This window comes from Natator depressus, chromosome 4 (assembly GCF_965152275.1).
Source record: "Natator depressus isolate rNatDep1 chromosome 4, rNatDep2.hap1, whole genome shotgun sequence".
Classification (NCBI taxonomy): domain Eukaryota; kingdom Metazoa; phylum Chordata; order Testudines; family Cheloniidae; genus Natator; species Natator depressus.
In genome coordinates, this window is record NC_134237.1 from 122,285,069 (window position 1) to 122,301,094 (window position 16,026).

General features: G+C 40.1%; 2 protein-coding genes across 4 annotated transcripts in view; both read left to right on the forward strand.

The window, feature by feature from the left end:
* The first annotated feature begins 2,509 nt into the window (after window positions 1–2,509).
* Window positions 2,510–15,985, forward strand: HAUS3 (HAUS augmin like complex subunit 3). Of its 3 annotated transcripts, XM_074951804.1 has the most exons (6): window positions 2,510–2,615; window positions 3,879–3,985; window positions 4,545–5,547; window positions 8,963–9,405; window positions 12,679–12,907; window positions 14,537–15,985. In XM_074951804.1, the coding sequence occupies exons 3-6, from the start codon at window positions 4,636–4,638 to the stop codon at window positions 14,768–14,770; spliced, it is 1,818 nt and encodes a 605-aa protein (XP_074807905.1). In that variant the 5' UTR covers window positions 2,510–2,615; window positions 3,879–3,985; window positions 4,545–4,635; the 3' UTR covers window positions 14,771–15,985. The 3 variants fall into 3 exon arrangements, with proteins under 3 accessions (XP_074807905.1, XP_074807904.1, XP_074807906.1); XM_074951803.1 differs by lacking the exon at window positions 2,510–2,615 and having other exon boundaries at window positions 3,881–3,985; window positions 4,548–5,547; XM_074951805.1 differs by lacking the exons at window positions 2,510–2,615; window positions 3,879–3,985 and having other exon boundaries at window positions 4,121–5,547.
* Window positions 2,791–16,026, forward strand: part of POLN (DNA polymerase nu) — a 204,122-nt gene continuing 190,886 nt past the window's right edge. The window contains exons 1-2 of the mRNA XM_074952070.1: window positions 2,791–2,823; window positions 3,879–3,985. The gene's annotated coding sequence lies outside the window, so the exon portion shown is untranslated. The remainder of the gene's footprint in view (window positions 2,824–3,878; window positions 3,986–16,026) is intronic.

Consider the following 16,026-nt stretch of genomic DNA (forward strand, 5'->3'; position numbering starts at 1 on the left):
AGATTTTGCTTACGGTTTGGTTGCCAAACTGTTTTACATAGTAAATGTATCATTATAGAATTGTTAGAGACCTCTTAGAAGTGCTACATTTATAATGAAAATGAATCCACATAACAATGACGTGTTCTGCACACCACATTACCAGATAATGGCTAATACAGCAAGGATCTGCTTCAAGAATTCCTTAACTACTGCTGTTTGTCCAAAGTTACAAGCTGATGTGGCTGTGAGCAAGAGTGACGACACTTCTGTTTGAAAATGACTGCTGGGACAAATGCAAAAAAATAAGTTGCTAAATAGTTACAAATAAGTTCAAAATTTTTATTTCAATGCTTTCATTTCAGTTGGTATTAACCATTGTTTTGCATAGTAAACATTTGAAAGCAACAAAAAGCCAAAGCCTTCAATGAGACAATGTAAGAAACAGCAATTGCTCTCACCTAGCACTGAACAAAGTACTTTATTAGAATAAAGAAAAGTATTATTCCTAAACCTACTTTCTCTTTCCGACGCAGAGCATCTACTTGGACTTTCCCCATCCCCTTGCCTGCTTAGTTTCCTTCTGCAAGTTAAATGAAAACAATACACGTGCCTTGCCTTCATATCTGCTACCTATTTTTATTTACTCACCCTTTTTTCAAAGGCAATAATAATTGACAATTTTTCTTTACAAACTTCAGTGAAGATCATTTATGAGACTTGGAATGGAAATAAGAACACATAGTGGTTTTGCAATTGTATCCTATTAGTCTGGGAGTTTAATGAAGAAAAATCTCACTCCAGATGCAAGTTAGGTACAGAACGGTAAGGAAGGTGTCATTTGGGTCATAAAAATCTACAGAACCATAATTTCAATGGTGTGGGAATTTGCCCAACCCCCTCCTTCCAGCTCCAAGATCCTCCAGTTGGTGGAAATTCTGATAATACAATGTCATTGGAAATGGGTCAAGTGGGGTATCAACTTTCTCACACAAACACAATGGTAACAAACATGGAAAAGCTAGAACGATTATGTGGATACATATTTGAGAAAATGTTTAGAAGTCAATTGTTTTAAATTGTATTTTAACACATAGCTGCACCATATTTTATGTAGAGTTGCCGTTGCCATTCTAAGCACTGGTCTATTATGTTTCGTAGAGTGAAGATCTGGTCTCTGCATCCCCACCCTTTCCAAAAACCAGACTGCTCTTTTCTGAGAATGCTATCGATTGCCTCTGATATATGCTGGACTATGATCTTACAGAATACTTTGCTTGGCACAGATAAAAGTGTGATACCATGTCAGTTATTACAATCACTGAGAGTTCCTTTCTTTGGTATCTTCACTATAAGCCCATTGGTCCACTTATCTGGCACTTTTTCCCTTTCCCAGACTGATGTAAATAGAGGGTCCAGGATAGACACTGCTAATTTAGGATTTACCTTGAACAATTCTGCATTCAAATTATCCTTGCCAGGAGCTTTCCCATTTTTTAAGGCTATGATGGCTTGAATGATCTCTTCCTTAGTTGGGATGTCTCTGTTGATATCAGGATCTTCTTCTGCCTCCTGGATGTTTGCTTCCTCTTTAGGTGGCTCCCTGGTCAGCAATTCTTTGAAATGCTCTGTCCAGTGCACTTCTTGTTCTTTCTCAGTTGTTAGTGGGTGGCTTTGTTTGTTCCTGATGAGAGTATTTATTGGTGTCTGCCATTTACCACTGATAAGCCACATCATTTTGTAGATGGTTCCTTGTTCACGGGCTTCGGAAGGAAACTAATTCCATCACCAGAGTAGCAATAAGATGTACAGCTGAAGGCAAGCAAAAGCAAGGCCATCCACAAACAACATGGCAAAGAGCTGTGGAAGCCAAGCTGAAAAACCTGGCGCACAGCTGGGGAACCACTGAAAGACTTGCCAGAAACACACAGGAGCGGAGGAGCTTTGTATACCAGGGGCATAACAGGACCATGATGATGACACAGATGCACTCCTTACATAAAAATTAAAAAAAGACCTTGATCTCTGATAATCTTAGGGAACTTAGCCTTGACATTTAGGACTGAAAACCTTTTGTTGTGCCTACACGTCCTTCATGCCTTACAGCTACGGAACCAAGTGAGCTAGGATTAAAAGGTCAGGTTGCTGCTCTACTCTCCCCTCAGGTGTTCTCAGAACTAAGGGCATTGAGGTGTTTTGCTCCGATGGGAGTTAAGCACCGGCAGCCTCAGCTCCCTTTGTAGCAAACTTCTCCTATTTCAACGTGGAACCTAAAAATGACCCCAATGGGTTCCTTTTGCTTTGTCACCCCTCCCCCCACCCGCCAGGCTCCTAAGGCGGAGAGCCCTAAATCAGTCAGCGGCCCCACCTCCGCGAGACGGAACGCGCGCTGGGACACGCCGTTTCTCTGCCATATCGGGCTGACGGGGAAACCTTGCATGCTGGGTAGTTTAGTCGATGCCGGCCGCTGCGTTCTCCGGCGAGCGTTGCATTCTGGGTAGTGTAGTCTCCCCCCCCGCCCCTCGCTCAGTGTGTCGGAGAAATCGTGGCGTACGGTGCTTGCGCCGGCCGGCTGCCAAAGGCCCCGAATAACTCCGCCCAGTGCTTCCCCCTCAGAGCGGTATCGCGAATCCGAGGTGGGTATCGTGCTCCGTTCCGCCCCCTGTCCCTTCGGGGTGGGGCAGTTTTCACCGCGTGGCAGGAGTTTGAATCGCTCTCGCGGGTGCCGCGCTAACGGTTTCCCCTCGCCTCAGCGCGGCCGTTGGCCCGGCCTTTCCCTCGGGCACGGCGAGGTCACGGTGCCCTTTTGGGCCGTTCTGTTTCCGAACTGGGGCGAGCCGTGTGGTGAGTACCTGGCAGAGGGGTGGCTGGGCTGGCGTCTGCGGCGGCTTCTCGACATCCAGGCCGGCAGGGACCTCCGTTCCCGCGCGGCGCGAGGGGGCGGTGGCTCGCCGGCCGTGAGTCCCTCCCCTGCTGCTGGCTAAGCCGGGAGCGCCCGCGCGCGGTAGCCGCGTCGCTCGCGGCCGGAGTGGGGGGGGGCAGGTCGTACTCAGCGTCGCTACCTTCGGGCCTGGCGCGGTTATGACTCCCACCGCTCCTGCCCTGCCAGGCCTGCCCCGTCGGCTGAGCTGCCCGTGCCTGTGGTGGCAGCCGCTGCGGCTGTTGTCGGGGGTGGGCTGCTTGGCTGAGTGAAAGGGGCCTTCAGACTGACTAATAGGAGTGGGTTTGTCGCTTGTTTTTTAGGAGGGTCATGAAGTCTTGAAGGATTTTATAATCCCGGATTTTTTAAAGTGTCTCTTTGCTTGTTTCAGAGTAAGAGCCATGTCAGTCTGTGTTCGCAAAAAGAAAAGGAGTACTTGTGGGACCTTAGAGACTAACCAATTTATTTGAGCATAAGCTTTCGTGAGCTACAGCTCACTTCATCGGATGTCTACTGTGGAAAATACAGAAGACATTTGTTTTTATACACACAAATCATGAAAAAATGGGTGTTTATCACTACAAAAAGTTTTCTCTCCCCCCACCCCACTCTCCTGCTGGTAATAGCTTATCTAAAGTGATCACTCTCCTTACAATGTGTATGATAATCAAGGTGGGCCATTTCCAGCACAGATCCAGGTTTTCTCCCCCCCAAACAAACCCACTCTCCTGTTGGTAATAGCTTATCTAAAGTGATCACTCTCCTTACAATCGGCAGGAGAGTGGGGTGGAGGGAGAGAGAACCTCTCTAAGGGGTCCCAGTGTCACTAGATGGGACAGAACACCACAACCAGGAGGCCTGTGGGTTATATGTGCACCTACCCCCCCGCCGTCCCCCACCACCACACAATTGACAGCTCTTGTTATTCTTAATCATTCAAAGTGGCTTTACTGAAATCTTCTTCCCTGTCCCCAAACAGGAAATAATTGATGAACATTGGAGTATTAAGAGAAAAATAAAAAGGTTTTAAAGGACACATTTCTAGGGGCTGAAGGAAAAATCTTAAGTAATACTTTGAAGTGAAAGGTAACTGACTTTTTTGTATTTTATCACATTATATAATATTGGTAGATTTTACACTTTATCGGATATCTGTTCTTAAATACCATGTTTTAAAATGTTGCTGTGATTCTAGGATATCTAGTTGTAGGTCTGGATTGTAGGGAAAGCTTTTAATTTAAATCAAGCAGTTTTGCATAAAAGTGCACTACTTTCTTAGGCTGTAATCCTGCAAATACTTACTTGCTTAACTTGACTAACACTGAGAAATCCCACTAAAATCAGTGGGACTACTCACAGTAGTGAACTTAAGCAAGTGTTGGGACTTCACTTGGCATCAAAATTGCAAAGCAACTGAAAATATTTTTGTTAAATGGTTATATTTAGAAAGCAATTATTATAATTCAGGGATGGCTAATTCAGTTTTGTAAATGGGAGAATTGATATACACTGTGCAAATCCTATTAGCATGGTATTTCCTTATTTGTGATCTGACACTTGCTTTTTTCTGTGCAGTGCCTTTCTTATTAAAATCACTGTATACGTATTTTAAACAACTTCTTTTTTTTATTTACCATTGGGCTAGCAGACAGACTCCAGATTTTCCTTGTGTTTGGATATTTTTTTAAGGCTGCTTGTAGATCTTTATATTCATAGCAAAAGTGTTACTTATAATCATGAACAGTGGAAATCAATTTGTGGAAACTCTGAAGAAAGTTGGTTATCCAAAAGCTGCTCAACTTAATGGAGAAGACTTTGACTGGTTGTTTGAAACTGTGGAAGATAAATCATTTTTGGTATGGTTTTGTGGAAATGTGAATGAGCAGCATGTGTTAGCTGAAAAAGAACTGCAAGCTTTTGATGCTCTTCTTAAATCTGGCAAGCCTATTTTAGAAGAAGAGGCTTTGGATGAAGTTCTTAAAACCTGCAAAACCTTTGATTCAAAATCAAGTAGCATGGAAGAAGGAGAACTTCAGAAGCTAGAGGAAGAGTTTCAAGCTCTTCAGAAAATTAAAAACCTAAACATTCATCGTCGTAATAAGCTTCAAATGATGGCCTCAACAAACAGCCATATGTCACTGAAGTTAAATGATAAAGCAGAACAAGCAGCTAAAATTCTGAAAGAGGGACAAGGAATTTTCAATGCTGTAAATACTAAGATAAATAATGAACTTCACTCTCTTACTGAAGGAGTTAAGAAGTTGACCTTTTTCTTCACCTTTTCTGACTCAGAACAAGGGTTAGGTCCTCATCCAGTATTTTTATCCCAACTTGCCTTGGATAAATATTTGTGTCAGGAAGAGAAAAGCACTGCAGCACTTACTTCATACACAAAAAAACAGTTTTTTCAAGGTATATCAGAATTGGTTGAGAGCTCAAATGAAGAAAATTTCCAACTTGTAGATATAAGCAAACCATTAATTTGTGATGAGAACAATGAAGTCTGCAAGGAGAGACTTGAGATGGCTAGGCTGCAGATGGCATATATTTGTGCTCAACATCAGCTGATTCAACTGAAAGCTAAAGATATAAGCATAAACTCAGCTGTACAATGGGCAGAGAATAATCTTCAATCCTTAAAGAACAAGGTAAGCTGTTAAAGAGAATTATGTAATCTAGTGGAAGTCTAAACAAAACCTAGACTTGTTGTTTTGGATTTAACAAAAGAATAACTGACGATTACTCACTTTTTAACTTGAATTGTATTCCTTTAGTAGTAATAACAAATTTTAATTGTTATGAAATATCACCGGATTCTGGTGCATTTAGCAAAATATAATTTCTTAGGTATCAAATGGTGGTAGTACCACATTTGCTAGCTTTCTATAAATGTAGTAATTCTAGAAATATTTTTAAATAGCTGGTTGGTCCTTTGATTATGTACAGTTGATTTCATTTGATCGATACTATATGACAGAATGGAGAGCCTACTGCATGTATATAATATATGAATACAAGTAGAGGTTGAGTTTAAAATTTTTTGTTGCATGTTGGGCAAAAATTAAAAATTCTTCACACAAAAGGTAGATGGGGTGTGGCAGGTATTAAAAAGTTATGCTAAACAAGAAAAAGGGGCAGGAAAATGTTTCCTATTTTAAAGTTACAAATTACTGTTTTGAATCTGGCTAATCACAAATAGGATTCTGTTTGACTAAAAAGATTTTATCTTCCTATATTGATCACACCATTCAGGATTTTCTGTTTGTTTACTTTTTGGAATGGTAGTTCTAGATGTCCCTTGACTTTCACAGAGGAGCCATCGTTCCTTGAGAGAAAGAAGTCTGGTGGCTGGGAAAGTGGGGGGGAAACAAGGATCAGATGTGTCTGCAAAAGTTTGGCTGACGGAAGGAAACATTTTGTTTGGGAGGTTTGGCATGGGGAGCTAATTTGTAAGGCAGGAGTGTGTGTGCAAGGGAGCTGGGTTGGCCTGAGGGAATCGGATTGGAGGCCATGCCACACTACTAATGGAAAACACTACATACAGAACCAAGAGGAAAGGATGGGTTGGATAAGACTGGTATCTCAAAAAATTTCCAAAATAAAACTCTAGTCATTTTGGAATCACCTTATGAAAGTGTGGTGGTGATTTCCCTCCCCACCATACAACTTTAAAACCTTGGTTATTTATCTGGTACCGTAAGAATTGTTTCCAAATGGCATAATGGTTCAGGCTACGTTTTAGTCACGGGTATTTTTAGTAAAAGTCATGGACAGATCATGGGCAGAAAACAAAAGTTCACAGGAACCTTAGTCAATGGGAGCTGTGGGGCCATGCCTGGCTGCTGGCACAGGCAGCATGTGGAGCTACAGGAGCTGAGGGAGAGGAGCCCCCACCCAGGTAAGCAGCAGCTCCAAGCCCTGAGCCCCCTCACACTCAAACTCCTGCTGCTGGAGTTGGGGGGTGGGACAGAGACTGCCCCAGCAGCAGTCAGTACGACTGACCCCGGGGCTGACTGAGCTGCTCAGGCAGCTCCTGGGCCAGCCACGCGGTGCTGCTGCAGACGTCTTGGAGATCCTGGAAAGTTGCAGAATCTGTGACCTCTGTGACAAACACGGAGCCTTAATAATGATTGATGAGTAGGACTGTGGTTCTGGTAAGAGAGACTGCAAAACATGGTTGTAAAAAGTTTTGTTGTCTTGGATAAGAACATGTCTGCCAGTTCCTACTCCTTTCCTCAGCAGCACAGAGACAGCTAGCATTGTTGTGAACGAGGTCATCGGGCACTACCTTCGGTGGTTGTGATTTTCATTGTTCTGAAAAACTTAGGTATTAAAAAACAGTGTTTAACACACATACATTGTGATTCACATTTAATTGTATTTACTTCTCAGACATAAAAAGGCTCACATTGTCTAAGATGAAAAGCTGCCAATTCTAAGTAAAATACAAACACAATAGCTGAGCTGACAAATGACCATTTTTTTTAATCTAGCCTTAGAGACTGATATGCTAATGTTTTAGCTTCAGCACCTAGTTTATTATGAAACATTTAGAAAACCAGTCTGAAAATGTGATTAAATATGCTGCATGGTGTGCTGTCTGGACATCAGAGCAGGTATTAATTGACAAAACTCTGAACTCAACTGTTCTGTCCTCTGATTTTACTTCCATAATTTTCTACCACTTTGATTCAACAAATGGTGGCAGATTTAGGGTAGAAATCTGGATCTTCAATTTTATGCAGTTTATGGTGTAGGATTATGTTGCAGCCTATTCATGTTACAGAAGTCGTAGGGTTTTGAACCTGAATTTGGAATCAGTCGTGTTAGCTAAATAATGGAAAAGTTCCATAATTTCTTTGAATTATTTTTGATTCCAGTCTTGCTTGTTCCAAGTTTTTTTGTAATTATTAGATTATGCCAGATTTCCATGTGACCGTAGAGTCATCAGCCTGTAATCTTTCTATGTAGTCTGATCCACTTGATTTTGGAAGTTTAGTCTCTTTAGAGTTTCTTGTTGTGTAAAACATGAGCTATTGTTTTGATCAGTCCTTCTTGTGCTTACTGAAAACAGCATACTTTAAGATAGTTGTACGCAAATATAAAGACAAAGGTTTTCTTGACTGCTCCATCTAGTGTTACTGGGAAATAGAGGATCCAGTCCCCATACAACCAGCTGTGAGGCTGATGGTGGTTGCAGAAGAATTTCTGAATTTCCAGAACGTATTTTTGGCACCTCAGGTGTATTTTCAAAAGCTCAGACACTGCATCTCTTGAGATTAAATCATCATTATTTGTTTTATAATAGGATTGGGGCACTGTACAGACAAATAAGACATTTATTGTTCAGAGAGTTAGAATCTACATGTCACGTTACTACAAGACACACAAACAAACTGGTTGGGGGAAAGTATAGATGGTGAGAGCCATAACATTAAAATTTAGCTGAAAAGAGAATCTCAAATCACCCACCATTTCCCCAGTCAATGCCAGAGAGAAGTGACTTGTAGCCATCACATTAATTCATGTACAGTATTTCTATTTATGGATGAGTAACTGAGACGACCCTGATAAGTCTTCATGAAAAAGACACAGCTTCTGCTATCAGGAGTGTTGTGAACCCATTGTAAACTAGCTTCCATCAGCTGGGCATGTTAGTTGTCGTATTTGTACCTGAAGGATTTTCACTATGCAAAATTTAATATATATTTTGTTCAACACACCTTTCTCATTAACTGCCAGCAGCAAATGGTTTAAATTATAACACTTTAATGTTCTAAGCTAGAATCCATTAGTAGGTATTGAAATATTCATATTTGAATCTATTTTTTATCTCTGTAATAAAATATCTGATTACTTTCCACAGTCCTATGGAAATATTTCTTTGGGTCTTTCCTTAATCTTACATCTCCTCAGCTATTTTCCATTTGACTTGTTAATTGTATGATCCTTAATATGGAGGTAAAACTAAATTCTTTAGGGAAAATGGGAAATGCATGGAACATGAATAAAAATGTTAGTCGTCTTTGAATATATTCTTACAAGTACTTTTGCTTTTTGTAGACTTTTGGAAAAGAAGAACACCTTGAGGCTAGAATCTGTAGTTTAAACAGTGAAATTTCAAAAATAAAAAAACAGCTAACTCAAATAAATAATGAAATACTGCCTTCCCTGGTGAAGGAGAATGCACAGCTATTGAACATGCCTGTGGTGAAAGGCGATTTTGATTTGCAGATTGCTAGACAGGACTACTATACATCAAGACAAGATCAAGTATGCAATCAGTTGCTAAAACAGAAAGCATCATTTGAACTTCTTCAGCTAGCTTATGAAATTGAATTGAGGAAACATCGGGATATCCATCGTCAACTCGAAAACATAATACAAGATCTGAAACAGAGCAGCAAGGCCCTAGAACAGAGACTGGAGATGATGTCTGACCCACTTATATCTCGGCATGCAGTACCAAGGAACACTATTGATTCAAGGGATGATGTCTCTCATAGGTAAATGTTGTACAGTGGTTGTCAAACTTTTATATGAAGTATTATGTGGGAGCTAGTAGATCTCAGTGTAAGTTGCCTACCATTTGCCATTATAATCTTCTTGCAATCTCTTACTGAGACACTCTAACTGCAAGAGGCCTTTAAAATTCCTACCAGGGACAAATCCCTGTGGCTAGAGACTTGCTTTTACTTGTCCTGTGAAATTCTGTTTGGATTTGGCTGAAATAGTTCAAATTGCCATTTCCCTGCTTTCCATGGTATTGCTCCGGAATACTTTAGCAGCATGCCAGAATAACTGAGTGTGACTGTTCTAAGGCCAGGCCCATGCTACAGTTGGGGTAGCAGAACACACTGAACTGGGAATACCTAGTACCAGCTAGAGCAGGGTAAAGACGGCGAGTACCAGGCTGGAATGAACTGCCCCTTGGATCAAGTATGAGACTCCATCAGCCCAATCCCACCCCTTTAGTTTACCATCGGGGGCAGGATCATTCCCATCTCTGAGGGGGGTACAGAACTGGGTTTGGCTCCCCCCAAATACTTCCAGGCCCAACATAGCCCCAGTGACCACCGCCCTACATTGGAATAATAGGATTCTCCTGCTTTTAGCTGATATAGCTATCTAGTCCTGTAGCTCAAGTGGTCGGAATGTGGTGGGGTGCTGTAGGTTCAGGATTCAAACCCTGCTGATGAGACACATTGGGAGCTTTTGTTCCAATTGTATATTTATAGACTTATTTTTACCTTTTAAAAAAAAAAACCTATTAAAATACATAACAAAATAACTATATTAAAAGAACACTTTGGTTATGGTGAAGCTCTCAGAAGATAAGAGAAGTTGGATTTATGGTTCCCTGTACAATTTTAATTCTGCTCCCTTGGTAAAACTGCATGTATATTCATAACTTGAGTCTCATGGTATTTGGGTTTTACTTAAAGCCTCAACTTTTTGAATCCGAGTATTACATAAAAATCTCACTTTTCATTTAAAAACAACAATGAAGTCCTCATGGTTGTGCAGAAAAGCTTGAAAACAAGAATAGAGTGCACCCTAAAGGCTCAGAAACCAAAAGGCACATGAAAAGAACCTTTGGCTTAAAAATTAGACATATTTGTAAAACGCATATCTTATGATTTTGGGGGGCATGACTCATGAGTTTTGAGTGTTTGCAGTTAGCAGTAACTATGATACTGTAGAACAGTGATTCTCAACCTGAGGCCCAGTCAGCACAGAGCTCTGGCCCATGTGACATCCTCAGGGCCATACAAGTAGTATTGGATGCGGTCCACAATAGTAAATAAGTTGAGAACCGCTACAGTAGAACCTCAGAGTTACGAACTCACCAGTCCACCACATGTCTCATTTGGAACTAGAAGTATGCAATCAGGTAGCAGCAGAGATGAAAAACTAAAAAAAAAATAAAAAAAATTGTTTAACACAGTACTGAGCTGTACTTGAGTTTTTTTAAGTAATTTGACAGAGTAAGGGAACTGTTTCTGTGCTTGCTTCACTTAAATCAATGGTTCTCAAATTTTTCTACTCGTGACCCCTTTCAAACAGAAAGCTGCTGAGTCTGACACCCCCTTAAATATATAAAAATGTTTTTATATGTTTAACACCATTATAAATGCTGGATGCAAAGCGGGGTTTGGGGAGAAGGCTGACAAGTTGCGACCCCCCACGTAATAACCTCGTGACTCCCTGAGAGGCTCCGATCCCCAGTTTGAGAACCCCTGATTTAAGATGCTTAAAAGCAGCTTTTTTCTTCTGCATAGTAAACTTTCAAAGCTGTATTAAGTCAATGTTCACTTGTAAACTTTTGAAAGAACAGCTATAACGTTTTGTTCAGAGTTAGTCTTCGTTCCTGAGGTGCTCATAACTCTGAGGGTCTACTGTACAATCTTTAATAACATGATTACATACATTTTTTTCTCCCACCTAATGCTATAAGAATGCAACACAATATAGGAGACATCATTATTTTCTGAGTAACTGCTGTCCCCTCAATGATACAGTCAATTAAAATATTAGCTTTGGACTAGTTCCCTCTTCATATTTAGTTATAAATGCCATGTTGAAAATTTAATGAAGATTAGTATGGATTCATGGCAGGTATGTCAAGGTCCAAAAGTAGATTGATTTACAGAGATACTGAGAATCTCCCATTTCCACTGAAGTGAGTGTGAACTACAGTTGCACAGCACTCTTGGAAAATTAGGTCGTATTTTATTTGGTGTCAAAATAGGGACTGAGATTTAGGCACCCCAATTTGAAAATGTAGGCCCTAATGTACAAAACTGGCTTTGTTTTGATTCAGATTAGCAGGTACAGCAGTATGAGTGGGTTGGGATGCTAGAGAAGTGCAAGGTAATTTTATTCTACAGATCTATAAACTACTAAGTGATAAAAGAAAATCTTTAATACTGTTAATTAATTCAATTTTTGATTGTATTGCTAAAATAGTAGAATTTATGGCAACATAGAGCAGTAACAGTGTACCAAATTCAGATGCATCAGTGTCCCAAAAGTAAAGAATACCATTTTAAATAGGTTAGCGGTTGAGTATGTAGAGTTCTACCATTTACAGGAAGGAACATGTGTTACAAATTCACAAGTACTCTATATTTTTAGGGATACTTAAAAATTACTGCCATTAGAGAATTATCTTAAAATTCACTCCTGTCAGAATCCGTTTTACCATCTATTAAACAAGTAATTCCTAAGATTACAGCAACTGAATAGAGGACAAACATTTTTCTGATTTTTTTTTTTTTAATGTATTTGAAAGTACTTTGTAGCTAGTTTCACTGCTTACCTTTTTATACAGTCTTTTTTTCTTGTTTGTGTAGGTTTTTTTTCTCAGGGAGAGTTATTTTTCAAATATAAGAAAATGCTTGCTAAAGCACAAAAATTGGCAGTGGGACTTGGGTAGGTGTACTGTCCTCAGACTACTTTTAAACTAATTGTTTTTAATAGACTAGATTTCAAGATGACAGTGTCCCTTTAATTGTAGCTTGAAATATTTCCATCTCCTACCAACCAAGGCTTAAACCAAAAAATTAGGGTGGTCCTAGAAGTGACCAGGAGCAGCTCAGAAGTTAGCAAGACGCATAATTCTGACATTGTTGGGCAGGACTGTACTTACCTTTTCAGCAGAATGACTTCCCAGAGATGAATGTGCAAAAGCTCTGTCTTAACTAATCAACTGATGGCATAAATGTGTACTGAATTTTTTAAGATGAACGCTGCATCTCAAATTTTTGTCACTGTAGGCTATACCAGCTTTTGGAAGGAGAGAATCCGAAACAACAATTGTTCAGAACACATGAAGGCATTCAACAAATGGCTCAGAAATTAAAGCAAGACATTACTTCAGTGCAAGATCAGCTAGCAGTATCTTCTCAAGAACAATTTCTCTTTTTGTCTAAGCTGGATAGTGATTTAGATGCACTTTGTGACTCTCTGTATTGGGGAGGAAATCAGATCTTGCTTAGTAACCAGGTAAGTCCTTATTGTAGAATTACAGCTATTGCTACATTAGTAAGCATATTTTGCAAATGATTAGTTATACAGACAAAAGGGTCTGAACATGTAATGTAATATATTTTTATCTATTTCACGAATTAATACTTCCTTTAGTATTAAAGAAGTAAAAGTAGCTTTTTTCCAAATGTGTAATGATCATATATAGGTCATCATTAGCCATGGCAGCTTAACAACTGATGTATACCTCTTTGTAGGGTATGTGTTTCATCAGAGTATATTATGTCATAAATTGCATCTATGAATTTCTAATAGAAAAACTTAAGATGTTTCTTTCCTGCTACTGTGGTATGGTTTGATGGAAATCTATGGGCTGAAAGATAATGTTACACTATCACTTTAACAATCTATAGTAATAATTTTTCCTGGCAGCAACTCTTTCTAAGAATGTCTTTGTTCTGTGTTCATATAGTGCAGGGGAGGGCAAACTATGGCCCGCCGGCCGGATCCGGCCCATCAGGGCTTTCAGTCCGGCCCACAGGATTGACAGCCCTGTGGTGCAGAGAGGTTAAGGCAGGCTCCCTGCCTGCCCTGGCCCTGTGCCGCTCCCAGAAGCGGCCGGCACCATGTCCCTGCGGCCACTGGCGGGGTGGGGGTCAGAGGACTCCGTGCACTGTCCTCACCTGCAGGCACCGCCCCCACTGGCCGGGATCAGGGAACCGTGGTCAATGGGAGCTTCGGGGGTGGTACCCACAGGTGAGGGCAGCGTGCAGCGGAGCCGCCAGCCTCCCCTCCCCTGGAGCCGCTGCCAGACATGCTGACCGCTTCTGGGAGCGGCATGGGGCCAGGGCAGGCAGGGAGCCTGCCTGAGCCCTGCTGCGCGCTACTGCCATTCCAGAGCCGCTCGAGGTAAGTGGTGCCAGGCCAGAGCCCGCACCCCTCAGGCACCCGAATCCCCTGCCCTGAGCCCCTTGCCACACACCCTGCACCCCAACCCCTTGCCATGAGCCCCCTCCTGCACAACACACCCCCTCCTAATGTGGTCCTGGCCAGTGACTAGGCTCCATGATAATACAAATAGTAATAACAAGACATTTGCATTGAGTGCTTATAACATAATAAAATGAATAGCCTACCTGCGCTAAAAAAAATTAAGATTAATTCAAGCTATGAAGCAGTGAAAGATGGAAAAATACAGGTGCCAATAATCTGGTTCCAGTTTAAATCTACAAAGTATTATTTTTGTCTAAGTGTGAGGAGTAGTTTGTAGAATTGTAACCACTTTTAATGTGAGTAAAATTGTTCTACCGTCTTGATCCAATACAAAACAGATGGATAGATTCTGATACTCTTGTTCACATTAAGTACTAGCTGTCTCTATTTGTAATCTCACTTAGTTGAGTGGGACTATTTGTAAAGTAAGATACTACTCAGTGTGAGTAAGGGTATTACAGTCTGGCCCAGATGAGCTCTATAAATCAAATGACATTCATTACCTTGTACTTTTGCTTCTTTTCATTAGGCATATCCTGTGTGCTGTGCAAACCTGCCTCCAAAACTTAATTTGTTTTATATTTTAGTTTGAATTAATGTATCAACAACGCAAATGTAATAAACTTTCCTTTTTTCTTTCTTTCTTTCTGTTAGGAACTAACAGAGCAACTTTATCAACTAGAAGTGAACTTAAATAAACTAAATCAGCTTATTATGGATCTTCTTGCTGATGTAAAGGCCAAACGAAAGGTTTTAGAGACAAATACACTGCATCAGATGGAAAGAAAATTGTATGTGTATTTTTTCAAAGATGAAGACTATTTGAAAGCTATTGTGGAGAAGCTAGAGCATCAGTCTCAGGCTCAAACCATTGGTCTAGAGGATTAAACATTAAATGCATCTTTGTTCTACTGTTAAGATGTGGACATATTTAGTGTAGACTTTTTATGATTCAATGGAAAAACAAACTGTTTTGATAAACTAATATATCATTATTAGCCTTATCAAGAACAGACTGTAAGCCCCTGTATAGCTTTTGGCATACAGAGACTTTGGGTTCATACTTCGGTTTTGAGGGTTTGCTTTACAAGAGAGAGGGAATGCATTAAGTATCTAGATACTGCTAGACTACATATTACCCTCTATTACTTAATGTGCAGAGTAAAATGCAGATTCCTGCTTCCATGATGTGCTTTTCCTTTGTCTTCAGATGTTATGAAATCCTCTTCATGTGTGAAGCGGATGGTTTTCCTAATAGTAAAATTTTACAGTAATTTCTGTCCTGCGATCCTTTGAGAGGACGTAAGGTGCAGTTGTGCAAAAGTGACAGCATGTTTGATTATAGACCAAGTGTGTCTGCATTTTTTTTCTACAAACTGTCCAAAATCCTTTGGATTAATTGATTGCCCTTCTTTCCCCTTCTTGCTATTCTTTCAAACTCTTCCTAGAATCTTGACGCTCTAAGAGCAAGAGTTTTGAACTTGCCTTTTTTAGCAGGGTGTCCCAAGGATGTTTGTGTTTAGCAGATAATTAATCTGCTATGATCTGTTTCTTTTTTTGGCTCACTCTAGAATTTGTAGTAACACAAATTTCAGAATGTTTTAATAACTCTGCCAGAATTATTAAATTTTTAATGAGAGAGATTTTTTGACTCATCAACTGCAACCCCAAGATATGTGTAGCAAACTATATAGGAAACTTACTACAGATTAAAGAAAATTTAATGTGATTGCACACAGTTATGATGCCTTTTCTCTGCTGTGTCCATTGGATCTGGATCCTGATGGGAGCAGCAGTTCTTCTTGCTTTCAGGTCATATACAGATATGTTTATAATATGTATTTGGTAAAGGGAAGCAAATTAAGACTGACTATTTTTATAACTGCAGGTAAAATTATTTTTAGTGTATAAATAACATTTTAAATTTGTTTTTAACTGTAAAATTGTATTTGATTACCTTTCATCTTTAAATGAATAAGAGCATAACCTCTGTTAAAAGTATTAAGTACTTTAAAATATTTGACGTTTGTAAGTCTGCACTGTCTTTTTTTGAACCCTGTTAAATGTTTAATCATCTGGACTATAAACAATAAATCATATCAAGGGTAAAAACACTACAAGTTAATGGAATGTGTCCTCCTACA

Excerpts from the sequence above, each read along its gene's own strand:
- HAUS3 (XM_074951804.1), top strand. The coding sequence starts at position 4,636 with ATGAACAGTGGAAATCAATTTGTGGAAACTCTGAAGAAAGTTGGTTAT. Across the intron at positions 5,548-8,962 it reads TTCAATCCTTAAAGAACAAG|ACTTTTGGAAAAGAAGAACA; the intron begins GTAAGCTGTTAA and ends TGCTTTTTGTAG. Across the intron at positions 12,908-14,536 it reads AGATCTTGCTTAGTAACCAG|GAACTAACAGAGCAACTTTA; the intron begins GTAAGTCCTTAT and ends TCTTTCTGTTAG.